This window comes from Schistocerca americana, chromosome 2, assembly GCF_021461395.2.
Source record: "Schistocerca americana isolate TAMUIC-IGC-003095 chromosome 2, iqSchAmer2.1, whole genome shotgun sequence".
NCBI classification, from domain to species: domain Eukaryota; kingdom Metazoa; phylum Arthropoda; class Insecta; order Orthoptera; family Acrididae; genus Schistocerca; species Schistocerca americana.
In genome coordinates this window covers 702,189,638-702,210,481 of record NC_060120.1, presented here as the reverse complement: position 1 = coordinate 702,210,481, position 20,844 = coordinate 702,189,638, and the positions used below count along the sequence as shown (strand labels likewise).

The window sequence follows — 20,844 nt, the reverse complement described above, 5'->3', positions numbered from 1 at the left end:
CTAACTTAAGGACACCACACACATCCATGCCCGAGAGGGTTCGAACCTGCGACCGTAGCGGTCGCGCGGTTCCAGACTGTAGCGCCTAGAACCGCTCGGCCACACCGGCCGGCGTTCTTCAGAATGGTTCATAAAAAAATTGGCCATTGCTGGAGACAGCAGAGAACCCATAACCATTTTGTCCATTATTTCATAAAACAATGGTCGTCATAAAATGTCGGAACAACTTAAGTGTTTCAGGAGAAAAATATTCTGCCAACAGTTTCACACTGCCTTGTACAACAGCGCCGTCGTGAAAGACTGCATTTTCATGCAGTTAGGACATTGATTTGCAGGTCATTACGAAGAACTTATGGAGCACTACTAGCACGTATAGTGAGACAATAAAAATACTCACCAGAACAGAAGTGAACATCGGTATCTAGTCGAAAATTACAAAATAATGAAAGATGACACGTGCCAATCATGGTGTTGGTATCATGTAGGCCGTAAGGCCATATGATTAAGAACTAATAGGTTTCCTTACCGTGACTATAACACATGCAGGAAGTTGTGGCGTTTCAAGTTTCTGAGTTGATAGAGGATGGGACAGCATAAGTCAGTAATAACAGCAGACATCAGTGCAGGTAGGAACCATTCCAAGCAGGCAGCAGAGATGTCTCTTGGCTGAGAACAGCTGCAAGCTGACAGCAGTCAGCAGCAGGAGCAGCAGGCAGGGGGCATCCTCAGAGGCAGCTAGTTGTCCCAGAGTTTGAGGCCTGGGGCTCCGAGCAGTATGTTCGGTACACTCCAAGAGCTGCAGCAGCTGTTTTTTCACAAGTCCAACAGATACAACAGCAGATGCATCACAGTGGACAATTACGCAGCTCACCACAGATCATCCCAGTGTGACAGAAGTGATATAAATACAGTGTACAATAATATGGCTCCTGCTAGTGAAGTAAGCTCTGCAGAAAGTGGGAAAATAAGTTCTATTGATGCTTTGTGTATATTAGGACAGTCTTCTGGTGGTAACAATAGTGACCTCAGGCCTCGTATGATAGATGATGATTTTGAATTCTACCTAGTGAAGCCATAGGAACAGATAATTCTGTTTAAATCCGTAAAAACAAAAATTACAGGGAAAGTGAAGTCTAGATTCCAAGTATAGGAAAGCTCAGGTACTTGGGAAGAAAACGAATGGCTCCTCAAAGACGATTATTCTATCAAGTGAACTATGGACTATTATGCAAGGAAGATTTTCCAAACCAAGCAAAGGCAATGGAAACTGATTCAGACATGGGCAAACATGACAAATGAAACGCAAAAAGACTTCAGGAAAGGATTTGGTAGTGTGTCCAGCAAGGAAAGCTTAAAGGAAGCAATAGAGCTTCTTTACTCCCTAGATAGAGAGTGTTTCATACAAGGTCTAAGTATTGACAGAGTGCAGACAACTGCGAGAACCTGTGGTGACGAGACAGGGCTAGTGCCGGTGGTAGAACTCGCACTGCGAGAGAGAACATTACTCTCGATGAGAAACAGGGGAATTGTTCTGCAAAAAGGATGTGCATATGTAAGACCAACTAGAGATGTAAAATATCTCAGTTGCTTTACATATGGATGGTTGAATTCATAATTGTTGGGCGCTAAAAGCGTGGTGTTTAACGCCCTTCCTCAAGATCGTAGCACTTCTGTATGTGTAGTTATGATTGTAAAAACGAAAAGCAAAGGCCATGTAGCTACATCCAAAGTGAGAAAACATGTCACAAACAATCTCCAGTATATCTATTCGAAGTCGATGGGCCGCGAGAGATGCACCGGTGCACAGTGGGACCTGCTGTTTCTCTTCAGCCCAAGTAATGTAGATTATGACTGGGTACTACGGTGATACAGTTTCGTACTTGACATGGCCAAACTTTGGCATGCACTAGTTTAGCGTCACTCGCTTCTGAAGAAGGCCAAATTATTTTGGCTGAAACCTGGGTAAAGTTTGGTTTCTATTTGCAACTCAGTCTGACGTGTTACATGTTCAGAACTCTTTAAAGTCAGGACTGGGAAGATTAGCGAAATTTATTGAGTCATATGTTAAGGAAACACACTGAATGGAAGAGACTCGCGTTGGTTGTACCAATTTGTAAAGAAGTGTTTTAACTGTCAGATGTATTTGGGGAAGTAGAAACTTAATGTGAACAGATGAGAAATGCTTTTATTAGCGCGCAGAAGGCATAATGTAGGCATACATTTTAAACCCTACGGAAACTGCAGAGATTTTCAGTGTAATGGGAAATCATTTAAAAGACGCAAAGTTTCCTGTCCCTCCATCTGAGTCATCAAGATATCTCCTGTTAAAGTTAGCTGATGTAGATGTATTCATAACTGAAAGTCTATTAGGTTGTGTAATGATATTAACTTACTAGATGAAAGTTTCCTTCGCTAAAAGAGACTCCTCAATCAAAAGGAAAGAATTATTGCTAACAGATCTACATCTTCATCTACATGAATACTCAGCAAATCACATTTAAGTGCCTGGCAGAGGGTTCATCGAACCATCTTCATAATTCTCTATTATTCCATTCTCGTATAGCGTGCGGAAAGAACGAACACTTATATCTTTCCGTACGAGCTCTGATTCCCTTATTTCATCGTGGTGATCGTTTCTCCCTATGTAGGTCGCTGTCAACAAAATATTTTCGCATTCGGAGGAGGAAGTTGGTGATTGGAATTTCGTGAGAAGATTCCGTCACGACGAAAAACGCTCTTCTTTTAATGATGTCCAGCCCAAATCCTGTATCATTTCTGTGACACTCTCTCCCATATTTCACGATAATACAAAACGTGCTGCTCTTCTTTGAACTTTTTCGATGTACTCTGTCAGTCCTATCTGGTAAGGATCCCACACCGCGCAGCATTCCATTCCATTACAAGATGAATCAAAGAGAGACTATGCAAAACTGTTGGCAGAACAATTAAATTGTAAGAATAAAATAAGAACAAACGGCCATGAAAAGAAACGTTCGCACGAGTCTCAAGTTTTGATCAGAAAGACTGTGCAGCTTCAGTCAGTATGTGAAATTCCAAATGATAGTGTAAAAATTAGTTACTTTAAATCAGAGTATTTTGACACAAATAGTAATGAGCTGTTATATGTAGATCCTAGTACTATGCAGAAAGCAGGTTCCAAAGAATGTGTCTTTGAAAGGAACTGGAGAAGTAAGTTTCCACATTAAATGTAAAAGGGTAGGAAACGATAATGTTCAAAGAGAGAGAGAGAATTATGCGTAACAGTACTACCAACAAAAGGTATAACACAGCAAATAAATCTGTAATTTCACTATCACATAATAAATGAAGACGAATGTTTCCTTGTTGGATTTAGAATTACCTGTAGACCATGCGGTTACCCAACTTGAAGACGAATGTTGTGGGGGAAAAGGTTTAATCTAGAAATAATGTTTGTTGAAGGACAGGAGGAGCTGAGACACTGCTGATCCATAACACATTTTTCTATAATGACGTCTCTAAATGCAACACTTACTATATTGGTTATATTAACAAGCTGTTGCAGACAATATAAATTTTGCAAGAACTGCTTTAGAAATATACAGAATTATCTTTATAATATTCATTGCTGTGGGAAAATCTGTGTTCGAATTAGTGCAGTTACCCAGTGTCCAGAATATAAGCTATCATCACGATATCTTAACATAAAGAGAGAGGAAATACCATTTCATGAAAGAGGTCGTAAAGACCGTACAAAGATGTATCGTCTAGATGTGGACATTAAGTTCGATATTACAAAGTGAGTACCATACAGCCAATGAACTCTGAGAGTAATAACTGGTAGCGTTCAATCGTATTTCTGTCCCACACACAGCTCAGCAAAGTATGTGGAGGCATAATGCATTAGGAGCATCCTTAAAATGGGTAATGTTAAATTCCAGTGTAACCTCTTGTAATGCTGTAAAGCCAATGAACTCTCCTTCAGAAAAACTTTGTAATGTGAATGCAGTGAAACCAGTGTATTCTCTTTGAGAAAAATATTGTAATCCTGAGAGCATAATCCAAAAGAATGAGTTACCTTTCAGAAAAGTATGTCTGAACGTAATTGTTGTAATTAACTTAACTGTGTACAAGACAATATAAGAACCCAAGACTTGATGCCACTCAGAAAATTTAAGGCCAATTTTACCAAATGGGTGGTGTTATGTCAATTGTTAAAAAAACTGTCCTGTGGGTAATAGTGAAGTTAACTAGAAAATTATATTGAGAGTAAAGACACAGCTGGGGCGCACCAAAAAATAGATGCAGCTTTGATGAAAAACCATGTGATTGAAATCAGAGGGCAGGGACGAAGAAGCCCTGTGATATGAGTTACGAGGCTTAATTAAGCAAGGGCTGTCTGACAGAACTGTCTGACAGAATTGATGAGGTGTATCCTTAGATGATATTGGAGTAGACAAGGAAGCTGTAACGTAAGCAAAGGACTACAACTGAATTGCTATACGAACATCAAAAAAAGTTTAGCATCACCTCGGTTCCGAGAGTTCAGGAACCTGTACAAAAAATTGGAATATAGATCAACATAAAAATCATTTCCACATTTTTTATTGCTCATGAAAACCGCACATTGCATGTTGTACCACCATACAGCGAGACCTTCAGAGGTGGTGGTCCAGATTGCAGTACACAACTGTACCTGTAATACCCAGTAGCACGTTCTCTTGCGTTGATGCATGCCTGTATTCGTCGTGGCATAGTATCCACAAGTTCATCGAGGAACTGTTGGTCCAGATTGTCCCACTCCTCAACGGTGATTCGGCGTGGATCCCTCAGAGTGGTCGGTGGGTCAAGTTAACCTATCCCAGTCATGTCCGATAGGGTCATGTCTGGAGAACATGCTGGTCGCTCTAGTCGAGCGATGTAGTTATCCTGATGGAAGGCATTCACAAGATGTGCACGATGAGGGCGCGAACTGCCGTCCATGAAGACGACAGCCATGCCAATATACTGCCGATATGGAAGCACTATCGGTCAGAGGATGGCATTCACGTATCGTACAGCCGTTACGGCGCCTTCCATGAGCACCAGCGGCGTACGTCGGCCCCACATAATGCCACCCCAAAATAGCAGGGAACCTCCACCTTGCTGCACTCGCTAGACAGTGTGCCTAAGGCGTTCCGTCTAACGGGGTTGCCTCCTAACACGGTTCCGACGATAGTCTGGTCGAAGGCATATGCGACACTCATCGGTGAAGAGAACGTGATGCCAATCCTGAACGGTCCATTCGCCATGTTGTCGGGCCCATCTGTACAGATCTGTATGGTGTCATGGTTGCAAAGATGGACCTCGCCATGGACGCCGGGAGTGAAGTTGCGCATCATGCAGCCTATTGTGCACAGTTTGAGTCGTAACATGACGTCCTGTGGCTGCACGAAAAGCATTATTCAACATGGTGGCGTTGCTGTCAGGGTTCCTCCGAGCCATAATCCGTAGGTAGCGGTCGGTTAGGTTAGACCGTCAGTGAGAGAGCACTTCGATTTCCTGCTGCTAATAAGGCGAGTACACCGTTCGCTTGTTACACATTTTTGCGAGCTTCAAACAGGTACAACTTATTTTCAGTTATCTGGGAAGTTACTATTTTATTTTTGTAATTTCTTGCATGTTTGAGTGCCTACTAGACACAACCTATTATTTTAATAACAGTGTAGTGTACAGTATCGCCGTTGCTATCGACCCTCGTATCGTACAGGCTTTTGTTTGTTTGGTTAGAACAGCTCAGTGTCGGTTAGACCGTCAGTGAGAGAGCGCTTCGATTTCCTGCTGCTAATAAGGCGAGTACACCGTTCGCTTGTTACACATTTTTGCGAGCTTCAAACAGGTACAACTTATTTTCAGTTATCTGGGTAGTTACTATTTTATTTTTGTAATTTCTTGCGTGTTTGAGTGCCTACTAGAAACAACCGTTTATTTTAATAACAGTGTAGTGTACAGTATCGCCGTTGCTATCGACCCTCGTATCGTACAGGCTTTTGTTTGTTTGGTTAGAACAGCTCAGTGTCGGTTAAACCGTCAGTGAGAGAGCACTTCGATTTCCTGCTGCTAATAAGGCGAGTACACCGTTCGCTTGTTACACATTTTTACGAGCTTCAAACAGGTACAACTTATTTTCAGTTATCTGGGTAGTTACTATTTTATTTTTGTAATTTCTTGCGTGTTTGAGTGCCTACTAGACACAACCTTTTATTTTAATAACAGTGTAGTGTACAGTATCGCCGTTGCTATCGACCCTCGTATCGTACAGGCTTTTGTTTGTTTGGTTAGAACAGCTCAGTGTCGGTTAGACCGTCAGTGAGAGAGCACTATTTTATTTTTGTAATTTCTTGCATGTTTGAGTGCCTACTAGACACAACCTATTATTTTAATAACAGTGTAGTGTACAGTATCGCCGTTGCTATCGACCCTCGTATCGTACAGGCTTTTGTTTGTTTGGTTAGAACAGCTCAGTGTCGGTTAGACCGTCAGTGAGAGAGCACTTCGATTTCCTGCTGCTAATAAGGCGAGTACACCGTTCGCTTGTTACACATTTTTACGAGCTTCAAACAGGTACAACTTATTTTCAGTTATCTGGGTAGTTACTATTTTATTTTTGTAATTTCTTGCGTGTTTGAGTGCCTACTAGACACAACCTTTTATTTTAATAACAGTGTAGTGTACAGTATCGCCGTTGCTATCGACCCTCGTATCGTACAGGCTTTTGTTTGTTTGGTTAGAACAGCTCAGTGTCGGTTAGACCGTCAGTGAGAGAGCACTTCGATTTCCTGCTGCTAATAAGGCGAGTACACCGTTCGCTTGTTACACATTTTTGCGAGCTTCAAACAGGTACAACTTATTTTCAGTTATCTGGGTAGTTACTATTTTATTTTTGTAATTTCTTGCGTGTTTGAGTGCCTACTAGACACAACCTTTTATTTTAATAACAGTGTAGTGTACAGTATCGCCGTTGCTATCGACCCTCGTATCGTACAGGCTTTTGTTTGTTTGGTTAGAACAGCTCAGTGTCGGTTAGACCGTCAGTGAGAGAGCACTTCGATTTCCTGCTGCTAATAAGGCGAGTACACCGTTCGCTTGTAGGGTAAACATAGTCATGTGTAGGGACTGTGGTTGTTGTGAGCGGAAGCAAGGAGAATTGGCCACTCTTCGGGGGCAGGTGGAGGCTTTGTCTGTTAGGCTCATCGAGCTCGAGGCGCAGGCGTCGGCTCGTAGTGGCGTTGGGGCAACTGTGGTGAGACCTATGCCTACTTCGGTGGCCTTGGAATCGCATGGAACCCCTGATGTCGCTGCGTCTTCCGGCAGTGAGCATCTTACCGGTGAGCCATCACTCCAGGGTGAATGGCGGACAGTGGTGGGCTCGCGCGTGCCTCGCCGAAAGGCGAAGGTGGGATCTGGCCGCGTGGCAGCTGCCTTACCCCTTTCCAACAGGTACGGGGTGCTTCCTAGTGGTGATGACATCGTTTCCGAGCCACCACAGGATGCCTCGCCTGTTGGGCCAGTGGCCGATTCTCCGGCAAGGTCCCGACAGTCACAGAGGGCGGGCCTATTAGTTATAGGGAGCTCCAACGTTAGGCGGGTTATGGAGCCCCTTAGGAAAATAGCGGGTAGGTCGGGGAAGAATGCCAGTGTGCACTCGGTGTGCTTGCCGGGGGGTCTCGTCCGTAATGTGGAGGAGGCCCTTCCGGCAGCTATTGAACGCACTGGGTGTGACCGGCTGCAGATAGTAGCACATGTCGGAACGAATGACGCCTGCCGCTTGGGTTCTGAGGCCATCCTTGGTTCCTTCCGGCGGCTGGCTGATTTGGTGAAGACAACCAGCATCGCACGCGGAGTGCAAGCTGAGCTTAATATCTGCAGCATAGTGCCCAGAGTCGATCGCGGTCCTCTGGTTTGGAGCCGTGTGGAGGGTCTAAACCAGAGGCTCAGACGACTCTGCGACTATAATGGTTGCAAATTCATCGACCTCCGTTATTGGGTGGAGAACTGTAGGGCCCCCCTAGACAGGTCAGGCGTGCACTACACACCGGAAGCAGCTACTAGGGTAGCAGAGTACGTGTGGCGTGCACACGGGGGTTTTTTAGGTTAGAGGGACCCCCCCCCCTTGGGCGAAACGATAAAATACCTGACGGCTTACCAGAGAGGACATTATCATCGTTGATAAAGAACGTCCGTCCTCAGAGACCAAAAACAGGAAAAGTCAACGTAATATTGGTAAACTGCAGGAGTATCCAGGGCAAGGTTCCTGAATTAGTATCTCTTATTGAAGGAAATAGTGCGCATATAGTGTTAGGAACGGAAAGTTGGTTAAAACCGGAAGTGAACAGTAACGAAATCCTAGACACAGAATGGAATATATACCGCAAGGATAGGATAAACGCCAATGGTGGAGGAGTATTTATAGCAGTAAAGAATTCAATAATATCCAGTGAAGTTATTAGCGAATGCGAATGTGAAATAATCTGGGTTAAGTTAAGTATCAAAGGTGGGTCAGATATGATAGTCGGATGCTTCTATAGACCACCTGCATCAGCAACCGTAGTAGTTGAGCGCCTCAGAGAGAACCTGCAGAACGTCGTGAAGAAGTTTCGTGATCATACTATTGTAATAGGGGGAGACTTCAATCTACCAGGTATAGAATGGGATAGTCACACAATCAGAACTGGAGCCAGGGACAGAGACTCTAGTGACATTATCCTGACTGCCTTGTCCGAGAATTACTTCGAGCAGATAGTTAGAGAACCAACTCGTGAAGCTAACGTTTTAGACCTCATAGCAACAAATAGACCGGAACTTTTCGACTCCGTGAATGTAGAAGAGGGTATCAGTGATCATAAGTCAGTGGTTGCATCAATGACTACAAGTGTAATAAGAAATGCCAAGAAAGGAAGGAAAATATATTTGCTTAACAAGAGTGATAGGGCACAAATCGCAGAATATCTGAGTGACCACCATCAAACGTTCATTTCTGAGGAAGAGGATGTGGAACAAAAATGGAAAAAATTCAGAAACATCGTCCAGTACGCCTTAGATAAGTTCGTACCGACTAAGGTCCAAAGCGAGGGGAAAGATCCACCGTGGTATAACAATCATGTACGAAAGGTACTACAGAAACAAAGAAAGCTTCATCATAGGTTTAAGAGTAGTCGAATCATAGCTGATAAGGAAAAGCTGAACGAAGCGAAAAAGAGCGTAAAGAGAGCAATGAGAGAAGCATTCAACGAATTCGAACATAAAACATTGGCAAACAATCTAAACAAGAACCCTAAAAAGTTTTGGTCATATGTAAAATCGGTAAGCGGATCTAAATCCCCTATTCAGTCACTCGTTGACCACGATGGCACCGAAACAGAGGACGACCGAAGAAAGGCAGAAATACTGAATTCAGTGTTCTGAAACTGTTTCACTGCGGAAAATCGTAACACGGTCCCTGACTTCAGCCGTCGCACGGACGCCAAAATGGAAAATATTGAAATAAACGATATCGGAATTGAAAAACAACTGCTATCACTTAGTAGCGGAAAAGCATCCGGACCAGACGAGATACCCTTAAGATTCTACAGTGATTATGCTAAAGAACTTGCCCCCTTTCTATCAGCAATTTATCGTAGATCGCTGGAAGAACGTAAAGTACCTAGCGACTGGAAGAAAGCGCAGGTCGTTCCCATTTTCAAGAAGGGTCATAAATCAGATGCGAATAATTATAGGCCTATTTCGCTTACGTCAATCTGTTGTAGAATAATGGAACATGTTTTGTGTTCTCGTATTATGACGTTCTTAGATAATACAAATCTCCTTCATCATAACCAACATGGATTCCGCAAACAGAGATCATGTGAAACTCAGCTCGCCCTATTTGCCCAAGAAATTCACAGTGCCGTAGACACTGGCGAGCAGATTGATGCCGTATTCCTGGACTTCAGGAAGGCATTTGATACGGTTCCGCACTTACGTTTAGTGAAAAAAATACGAGCTTACGGAATATCGGACCAGGTTTGTGATTGGATTCAGGATTTCCTAGAAGAAAGAACACAACATGTCATTCTTAACGGTTCAAAATCAGCAGATGTAGAGGTAATTTCGGGAGTACCGCAGGGAAGCGTGATAGGACCTTTATTGTTTACAATATACATAAATGACTTAGTTGACAACATCGGTAGCTCCGTGAGGCTATTTGCAGATGACACGGTTGTCTACAAGAAAGTAGCAACATCAGAAGACTCGTACGTACTCCAGGAGGACCTGCAGAGGATTAATGCATGGTGCGACAGCTGGCAGCTTTCCCTAAACGTAGATAAATGTAATATAATGCGCATACATAGGGGCAGAAATCCATTCCAGTACGATTATGCCATAGGTGGTAAATCATTGGAAGCGGTAACGACCGTAAAATACTTAGGAGTTACTATCCGGAGCGATCTGAAGTGGAATGATCACATAAAACAAATAGTGGGAAAAGCAGGCGCCAGGTTGAGATTCATAGGAAGAATTCTAAGAAAATGTGACTCATCGACGAAAGAAGTAGCTTACAAAACGCTTGTTCGTCCGATTCTTGAGTATTGCTCATCAGTATGGGACCCTTACCAGGTTGGATTAATAGAAGAGATAGACATGATCCAGCGAAAAGCAGCGCGATTCGTCACGGGGACATTTAGTCAGCGCGAGAGCGTTACGGAGATGCTGAACAAGCTCCAGTGGCGGACACTTCAAGAAAGGCGTTACGCAATACGGAGAGGTTTATTATCGAAATTACGAGAGAGCGCATTCCGGGAAGAGATGGGCATCATATTACTACCGCCCACATATATCTCGCGTAATGATCACAACGAAAAGATCCGAGAAATTAGAGCAAATACGGAGACTTACAAGCAGTCGTTCTTCCCACGCACAATTCGTGAATGGAACAGGGAAGGGGGGATCAGATAGTGGTACAATAAGTACCCTCCGCCACACACCGTAAGGTGGCTCGCGGAGTATAGATGTAGATGTAGATGTAGAACCTACTGCAGTAGTAGCCCGTGGGCAGCCTGAGCGAGGCATGTCCTGTCTCTCTGTATCTCCTCCATCTCAGAACAACATAGCTTTGGATCACTCCGAGAAGCCTGGGCACTTCCCTTGTTCATAGTCCTTCCTGGCACAAAGTAACAACGCGGACGCGGTCGAACCGCGGTATTGATCGTCTAGGCATAGTTGAACCACAGACAACACGAACCGTGTACCTCCTTCTTGGTGGTATGACTGGAACTGATCGGCTGTCGGATCCCCCCCGTCTAATAGGCGCTGCTGATGCATGGTTGTTTACATCTTTGGGCGGGTTTAGTGACATCTCTGAACAGTCAGAGGGACTGTGTCTGTGATACAATATCCACAGTAAACTTCTATCTTCAGGAATTCTGGGAACCGGGATGATGCAAAACTATTTTTGATGTGTGTATATCGCCATCATGGTTTATGTTGGCATGTCATATTGAACAAACGAGTCCACACTAGTACTTCGATACAGTAATGTAGTATCTCATACTGAAGCAAATATGCTGCTTGACCGATGGCTTAGACTTTTGACGCTATCTGCTGACTGAAGAGACGAGTGAAAAGCGACAGTGAACGAAAAAAAACAAGATAGTGGAAGGTATATATAATTATTAGTAATGTTATGAACTAGCTGAGTACTCAGTGTTCCCCAAATATGTATTTATTTTAAATCTATCAGTCCATCTCCTCCAACCCCAACTCTGTGCCCATCTCCTCCCTCCCCCTCTCTCTGTCCAACTGCTGCTTCTTCTTCTCTCTCTTTGTCCATCTCTTCCTCACCCTCTCTCTGTCTACATCCTCTTTCCTCTCTATGTTCATCCCCTCCCCCCCTCTCCTCTCCCTGTCAATCCTCTTGTCTTTCTCAGTCCACATTCTCCTTCCCTTCTCTTTGAGTCGTACAAACACATAATTTTGTCGGTACATTCAGCGCCATATGTTGAAACTGTCTACTAAATGTGTTGCGAATAAAGTTAGTAGCAAAGAAGTAATAAATTTAAACATCATGACTTCATGCCTGATCAGATAGTTTTACTGCATGAACAGAGAAAATGTAGTTACTGATAAACTTTTCTGTTTTCGTCATAAGCGAGAAAATTTTCGTAAAGGGTTGAAATCATGTGTAAATTTTGTTCCAAGTCACTAAGTGCTATCGTTCTCAAATAGTGAATGAATAAAATATCGTTATTCGCGCGTCGTGGCATACACTTCTTTTTCGACGCCATCCTCACCCCTTTGATAGGTAGGTGGTTCTTACTTCCACAGTGATTCTTTTCGGACGGTAAGCGTTATGTTAATGTCAGTGTAGCGGTTTCGGAGGAACCACAAGCGGACATACGAACATATTTTTTATAATATTATGAGTATCTTTTTTCCTTCATCCGATTATGCTGAAATAAAGCCTACACGTTGCCCCAAGCCACGTTGAAGTTACCAGTGAAAACCTCATGCGAATCCGACTATTGGTTCTGGAGATTAATGTGTTCAAAGACAGACAGACACGACGACCTTACAGCTTTAATATTCGTATAGATTAATCGTTATGCCAGGTGACTATATAGGTATTTTCAAGTTTCATGTGGAAGAGCTGATGAATAACATTGACACAGCTTCTCATAAGAACACAGACATAGCTTAAATTTGGATATCTTAAAGATTTTTGTATGGGGTAAGACAGGGTTACCCAAACATGGGATAGCTTTGAGGATATTTGAGACAGATTCGGTGACTGCAGCAAATCGAGAACACAATTCAACAAGTTTAAGATAATAAAAAAAATTACACCGAATAAGTAGACCTTTTCGGCTAACAAATTGCTTGTGCCCATTCTATAATAATAAACCCCATCAGCAAGGACATTTATATTTACACTTTCCCAATGCCTGCAGGTGCTTCGGGTATTGTACAAGTGCGCTTATGTAGTATGCATTCACGGCAGAAGTGCACGTTACTTATCTTGTCCACAAAATGAGTTTGTTTCACTGAAAGCAAGGGAGTGCAAATGAAAATTGTTATAAAAATACAATTCCGCAAAGTGATATTTTGCAAACTCGTAACAAAAGTTATATTTCTTTTATTTCTACGTAGGTGAAACAAAAGCGCTTCTCTTGTTCTTTATTTCGATTAGCTTTGTTTTCTGAAAACATTTTAGATCATACGAGAAATTTCTCAAAGGTCCTGGAAAATTCTGAAATATTCCACAACATCCTAAAATATTCCTGAATTTTGTCGGATATTCGGCATTCCATTCCCTGTTGCTTCACCGTCTTGCTGCAAGACAAACATTCTTGCGAACCCCACTCTCGAGTCGATATATTTGAACCCAGCCCTTGCAGATGATACGAATTCTGAAATTAACTGCAGTAGACAAACAATAAAAAAGGAAACTGTAAACAGCTATTTCAGAATTATTAACTGGTTTTCAGGAAGCGATCTCTCTTTTTATTAAAAAAATGTTTCGTGCTTAACAGTGGAGCTACACCACTGGTAAATTTAGCACGAACAACTTTTTCACTATCAATCAGTAAACATAGTTATCTCATTTTTATTGAATACTGCCCTAAAGAAACATATTCTGGTTTAGTCCAGCGGTAACAGAGTTAAGTTTCAACTATACAATAGCGTGGAACAAGAATATGCTACCAATAACCCTACTGATGATTCTTTAAGCAGTTGATATTCTCAACTAAAGCATCACTGTCAGTATAATCTCTCGGAAAAATTGTAGTAAATAACCTACAATACAAAGAGTAGTTAATTTAGCGGAAAAATTATTTTATTATTTTTCAATGAAATTCAGTTTAGAATGGCGTGACAACTCAGCCAGAATAATCATTGACCACTTACTTTACGGTGTAAAATTCGTGATCAACAGCATAGCTAGTTTCGAGAGCTATGGACAGAACGTTTTATGGGAGCGTCCATCTGAGCCAAGGAAGACCTATGACTATGTTGTACGATGTAGCCTGTACGGTACCAATGAATTATATAGTACTGCTTCTAGTTAAACTCATTGTTGTTTACTGTCAGGTAAACACATACGCAACTGGTCACCATGCAGTCACATTAAAATAAGAATTAAGATAAACACCATGCCTCAGTGTAAGTGGTTTTGATACACGCCAGACGAGCTGTGCGGGGGACCCAGACTCACCGCCGATGGTGTTCTGGATGGCCTGCTGCGCCTTCTGGACGCCCAGACGGAAGCCGTCGAGCTCCGGCCGCAGACGCAGCCCGCGGTGGTGGTACATCAGGCTGTGCTCGAAGTCGCCCAACTGGTACAGCGCCTCCGCCTTCTGGAAGATGGCCGAGCACCGCACGATCTCGCTCTTCTTCACTACGGGCACACCACACCACATGGCAAAGATGGGATGGGAGATGTACTCTGAGAGATACATCACATACTTTGGTCAACCCTCACAGGCGGGACTCGGTTATTGTCACAATAGGAAAGTAGCGTCAAAATCATTCTGCAGCGTACATCGAGAAGTAGTCTATCCCCAACCCAACAGAAAGAGAACGATGAAATTTACGCAGTGTATGCCATATACGTTGCAATGAAAATTGGAGCACATACTCAGAAAAATTACAGGGTTGTGATGAAATGATTAATAATAAAACCACTCAAGAAAACTGCTTACGGCATATGAACTTTTGTTGGAGGAAGACCAAACACTATTCTCAGAGGCTCGATCAAATGCCTCCAGCGATACAGTTCATTTTGTAATAAGTTTAAAATACAATAAGCGGAAACCTTGAGGCGAAAGATAAGTAAAGTAAATCTGGACAAAATAAAATTATTTTAATTGGTTATTTTCAAAATTGAGGGTTGTAAATAGCCCATTCAGATGTGTGTGCATCAAACTCAATGGATATATGAAGAAAATTTTACATATCGACACATATCATACAGCAATTAATTTATTAGTATGTAACTACATCGAAGAAGCAATGATGGAAATAAAAGAAAGCTACAGGAGCGGAATTAAAATTAAAGGTGAAAGGATATCAATGATACGATTCATCTTCATCTACATGGCTACTCTGCAGATTAGGTGCCTGGAAGAGGGTTCATCGAAACTTCTTCACAATAGTTCTCTATTATTCCAATCTCGTACAGCGCTCAGAAAAAACGAACACCTGTATCTCTCCGTGGGAGCTCTCATTTCCCTTATTTTATTATGTTGACAGGTTCTTCCTGTGTAGGTCAGTGTCAACAAAATAGTTTTGCATTCGGAGGAGAAAATTGGTCATCATAGTTTCGTGAGAAGATTCCGTCGCAATGAAAAACGCCTTTCTTTTAATGATGTCCAGCCTAAGTCCTGTATCATTTCTGCGACACTCTCTCCCATATTTCGCGATAATACAAAACGTGCTGCCATTCTTTGAACTTTTTCAATGTACCCATTCAGTCCTATCTGGTAAGGATCCCACACCTCGCATCAGTATTCTAAAAGAGGACGGACAAGCGTAGTGTAGGCAGTCTCTTTAGTAGATTCGTTACATTTTCTAACTGACCTACCAATAAAAGGCAGTCTTTGGTTAGCCCTCTCCGCAACATTTTTTGTGTGTTCCTATCAGATTACGTTGTTCGTAATCGTAATTTCTAGGTATTTAGTTGAACTTACGGCCTCTAGATTTGACTGATTTCCTTTTAGCACTCACGTGTATGACCTCAAACTTTTCGTTATTTAGAGTCAATTGTCAATTTTTGCACCATACAGATATATTTTCTAAAACTGTTTTGCAATCTGTTGCGATCTTATGATGACTTTACTAGTCGATAAAAGACAGCATCATCTGCAGACAACCTAAGACGACTGCTCAGATTGTCTCCTCTATCGTTCAGGAGCAGCAGGGGCCTATAGCGCTACTTTGGGGAACGCCAGAAATCACTTCTGTTCTGCCCGATGACTTTCCGTCAGTTACTACGAATTGTGACCTCTCCGACAGGAAATCACGAATCCAGTCACTTAGCTGACACGATATTCCTATAAGCACGCTATTTCACTACAAGTGCCAAAAACCTTCTGGAAAACTAGAAACACGGAATCAGTTTGAAATCCCTTGTGAATAGCACTCAACACCTCGTGTGAGTAAAGAGTTAGTTGTTATACTGTATACCTGACTGGTATACAGTCTGGACCGGAAGACTTGCTTTTGTTAAGTGATTTAAGTTCCTTCGCTACTCCGAGGATATCTACTTCTACATTACTCATGTTGGCAGCTGTTCTTGATTCGAATTCTGGTATATTTGCTTCGTCTTCAGTCCGCTCCAATATCTGAACGGTCAGCGCGTTGGAATGCCGCGCAAGGGGACCAAGGTTCGATTTCCGGCTGGGGCGGAAGATTCTCTCCGCTCAGGGACTGTGTGTTGTGCTGTCATCATCATCATTTCATCCCAATTGTCGGCGTGTAAGTCGCCCAATGTGGCGTCGCACTCAATAAGACTTGCACTTGGCGGCCGAACTTCCCGACTGGGAACTCCCAGCCATTGATGCCATACGCTCATTTCCATTTCCACTTCGACTTCAGTGAAGTAGCTTCGGAAAGCTGCGTTTAGTAACTCTGCTTTGCCAGCACTGTCGTCTGTTTTATTTCCACTGCTATTGCGAAGAGAAGGCATTGATTGTGTATTTCCGCTAGCATAATTCACATATGACCAGTATCTCTTTGGATTTTCTGCCAGGCTTCGACACAAAGTTTCGTTGTGGAAACTGTTATAAGTATCTCGCATTGAAGTCGACGCTAAATTTCGAGCTCCTGTAAGAGATCGCCAATCTGGGAGATTTTGCATCCGTTTAAATTTGGCGTGTTTTTTTTCGTTGTTTCTGTGACAGTATTCTGACCCGTTTTGTGTACCAAGAAGGATCAGCTCCGTCGTCTGTTAATTTATTTGGTATAAATCTCTCAATTGCTGCCGATACTACTACTTTGAATTCAAGCCACATTTGGTCTACACTTACATTGTTAATTTGGAAGGAGTGGAGGTTGTCTCATAGGAACGTGTGAAGTGAATTTGTATCTGATTTTTTGAATAGGTATGGTTTTCGTTTATTTAGGAGGATTTGGGGATTGTAATATTCCATCTCGCTACAACACTCTGACGCTGAAGACAGTGTTATCCTGAGTGAAAGTGAAGACGAATTACATGGTATGCTGAATGGAATGAACAGTCTAATGAGTACAGAACATGGATTGAGAATAAATCGAAGAAAAACGAAAGTAATGAGAAGTAGCAGAAATGAGAACAGTGGGAAACTAAACATCGTAACTGGTATATCACGAGATAGATGAAGTTATGGAATTCCACTACCTAGGCAGCAAAATAATTAATGACGGAATGAGCAAGGAGGACATCAAAATATGTCTAGCACTGGCAAGATGAGCATTCCTGACCAAGAGAAGTCTCCTAGTATGAAACATAAGCCTTAATTTAGGAAGAAATTTCTGAGAATGTACGCTTGGAGCACAGCATTGTATGGTAGTGAAACATGGACTGTGGGAAAATCGGAACAGAAAAGAATCGAAGCATTTGAGATGTGTTACTACAGCCGAATGTTGAAAATTAGGTAGACTGATAAAGTAAGGAATCAGAGAGGAAAGGAATATGTGGAAAACGCTGACAAGGAGACAGGATGATACGACAACTGTTAATACATCAGGGAAGAACACACGCACTGCAATATAGTAGATGAAGAAAGCTAATGAAAGTAAGAAATGATGCGTTTATAAGTTTCACCAGAATGAAAAATGCTTCCATCGTACCACAAAAAGAGGAATATGTCCTGGGCAGAGTAAAGGATATAAAAGAAGAGCACTAGCTTTCCGACTTACCTGGCATCTTCAAAGACATTTAATTCGAAACGTCTTGACTTATTCTCGCTTTTTTACTTGTTAGAATTGGTACTCAGGTAATGTAATGCAATGCACGTTATCAAATAAAGTAACGTGACACACGATGTCATGTCGAATAGAGTGACATAATGCTATCATGTCATCCAAAATGGCATTTTTCATGTCGTGCAATACGACACAAAGTATCACTAAAGTTTCGGATGCAGCCATAGCCACTGTAGGATACCTTCTATCACAGATGCACTCGTTCTGCGTCACTTCCTATTGTAGATGTATCCCAGTTTCTAGAAGTACATACATTTGTGTGTATTTGTTCTGACACCAGTCGCCATACGTGTAACAGGCGGTGGGTTTGGGGCAAAATTGGTCACCTTGGGTAAAAAATCAAACCCCACCCCATCCAGAAAATCAAGAAATTCTTTTAGCGTCCCCCCCCCCCCCCCCCCCACACACACACACAGGAAAAAGTCCGCCGCGAGAAATTTCATCCCCCCGCAAAACTTTTTAAGATGTTACGTGGCCGGACGGAGTGGCCGAGCGGTTCTAGGCGCTACAAGCGCAGGTTCGAATCCTGCCTCGGGCATGGATGTGTGTGATGTCCTTAGGTTAGTTAGGTTTAAGTAGTTCTAGGGGACTGATGGCCTCAGCAGTTAAGTGCTCAGAGCCATTTGAACCATTTGATGTTACGTGTGTGTTATTCACCACGTGATATTATGCAGTAAATTGTTTATTAGGCCTGGAGAATCTTCTGAATTTTGAGCCCAGTATCAGAAATTTTAGCATATAAATTGCAAGATGTAAAAATCATTATTTTTTCAAACCCATAGGTGAGGCTAATGCTTATTACAAAGTGTATTCGTAAAAATGTTTTGAGCCTATTTTTCTTAAATTGACAAAGGAGTAAAATTTTTTCGTTTGGACCATTTTGATTTTTTCAAAGAAACTGAAGTACAGTTATCTTTTCAACGCTATACATATATGTAAAGTATATAACAATTATAAAAATTCGGTATTTATAACACCTGTCGATTATTTAGCGTAAAATAGAATTACTAAGACATTAAACAATGTGTGGCTCAATCCGAAGGAAAAGTATTGTTTATTTTCTATTTACATATACGTCGCACATCCCCGTCTCCTGCGTCCGCGTGGGCTGATTGTCGGCCGCTGGTATAGCTGGCCACGCGGAATATGAAAGGCTTGTTTCTGGCCGCCAGGCGACACGCTGTCAACAACTGTGAAGGGAGCATTTTTCATTCTGGTTCCAAACTTCTACGCTTCCACAATTCTCACATTAGATCGCCGTAGCTTGGCAACCGTTGTACATTTTTGTTGAGAAGGGCGAAGACTGATCTGGTTGAGGTTCCTTTATTGACTTTCGGACCATATTAGTTATATCGTGGCAACGGATACGGATTTCACAAAACAACAGGACGAACACTGATTACATGTGTTCATCTGCCTTCTTCCAAAATTTAAACCGATTCGCAAAAACATTGAAGTGGTGCGCACGTACTTGTACGCCACACAGTCAGCTACCGGTGAGTGTTTAAAAAAAACGCAGAAATGAAGCTTCAGTTGCGCCAAGTGCTTTAGGATATGGATGACTGTGCACTGACCTTCACGTCCTCGTACCTACTGTTCTTTGCATTCGACTTCACCTGCCTTGTGCCAGTCGCAGCTGCAACCGTTTCCGCCAGTAGCTAGTGGTGAGACTGCTTAGAGACGACCCGAGCATACGAACCCTCAGCGTAGGTGGGCGGCCGTGGCGTGTTCTCCGGGTCGACGGGCTGGACTCGTAGCGCCGCCTCGGCGTCCTGCAGCGCCAGCTGCGGCTGCCCCAGCAGCAGGTAGCACTTGCTGCGCGCCACCAGGGCGCCCTTGTCCTCCGGCCGCAGCTCCAGCGCCTGCAACCCAGGGACAGCTGACAGGCGCTGCCTTCTCGTTCGTCGGCCTTTTCAGTATCACTGGCGGCTACAAATGTAACAGGGAACGCGTGGTTAGAGAATGACAATATGTTGCACTAAAATGAGGTACTGAAGTATGCGATACCACTGACGTCTCAATGCAAGATATCTCCTACATGAACTTTAAGGGAAAACTACAGTTCACAAGATTTTGGCGTCTCACGCAATTACTGAAGACTGCAGAAACTGCTATCGACTGTAGTTAGCGACTGATGCGGGGTGCTAGGATGTCACCTTGGAATAAGAACGTTTTATACCTCCACTGGTGACAAAAAGCACTCCGTCGTCAAGCCACGAGTGGCCTACCGGGACCATCTGACCGCCGTGTCATCCTCGGTGGAGGATGCTGATAGGAGGGTCGTGGGGTCAGTCGTAAGATGGTATTCTTGACCGAAGCCGCTACTATTCGGTCGAGTAGCTCCTGAATTGGCATCGCGAGGCTGAGTGCACCCCAAAAAATGGCAACAGCGCATGGCAGCCCGGATTGTCAACCATCCAAGTGCCGACCACGCCCGACAGCGCTTAACTTCGGTGATCTCACGGGAACCGGTGTATCCACTGCGCAAGGCCGTTGCTCTCCACTGGTGACAGCATACTTGATTCAATAATTTCGTATCGTAACTTGGGTGTTTTGAAAGTAGACCATTTCAAAGCCATGTCACATTGTAGCTTTATAAAAACAAGTCATTCTTTGTTTATTTTTTACAGTTAAACATCACATGATGATGAATCGGCAGTTAATGCCTTCATCAGCTCCAAGTTGCTGCACAAAGGCTGTAATTTCGCTTATTCTTCGTGCTCTAGTGGTAATGTACGTTTACTTATCAGGTTTAAAACTAGCTAGCTCATCTCTCTCTCTCTCTCTCTCTCTCTCTTTCTCTCTCTCTCTCTCTCGGGTGAGAGTTGTTATTGACAATAATTTAGCGTGAAACACTTAAATTCGAATAAATATTCAAAACACGTT

At 42.8% G+C, this 20,844-nt stretch overlaps 1 protein-coding gene across 1 annotated transcript in view; it reads right to left on the bottom strand.

Moving 5' to 3' along the window:
* LOC124594356 (outer dynein arm-docking complex subunit 4-like) overlaps positions 1 to 20,844 on the bottom strand; it is a 109,271-nt gene that overhangs the window by 23,891 nt on the left and 64,536 nt on the right. Inside the window, exons 3-4 of the mRNA XM_047132724.1 lie at positions 19,710 to 19,820; positions 14,210 to 14,384 (exon numbers count right to left, since the gene is read on the bottom strand). Coding sequence (XP_046988680.1) covers positions 14,210 to 14,384; positions 19,710 to 19,820 — 286 coding nt within the window. The remainder of the gene's footprint in view (positions 1 to 14,209; positions 14,385 to 19,709; positions 19,821 to 20,844) is intronic.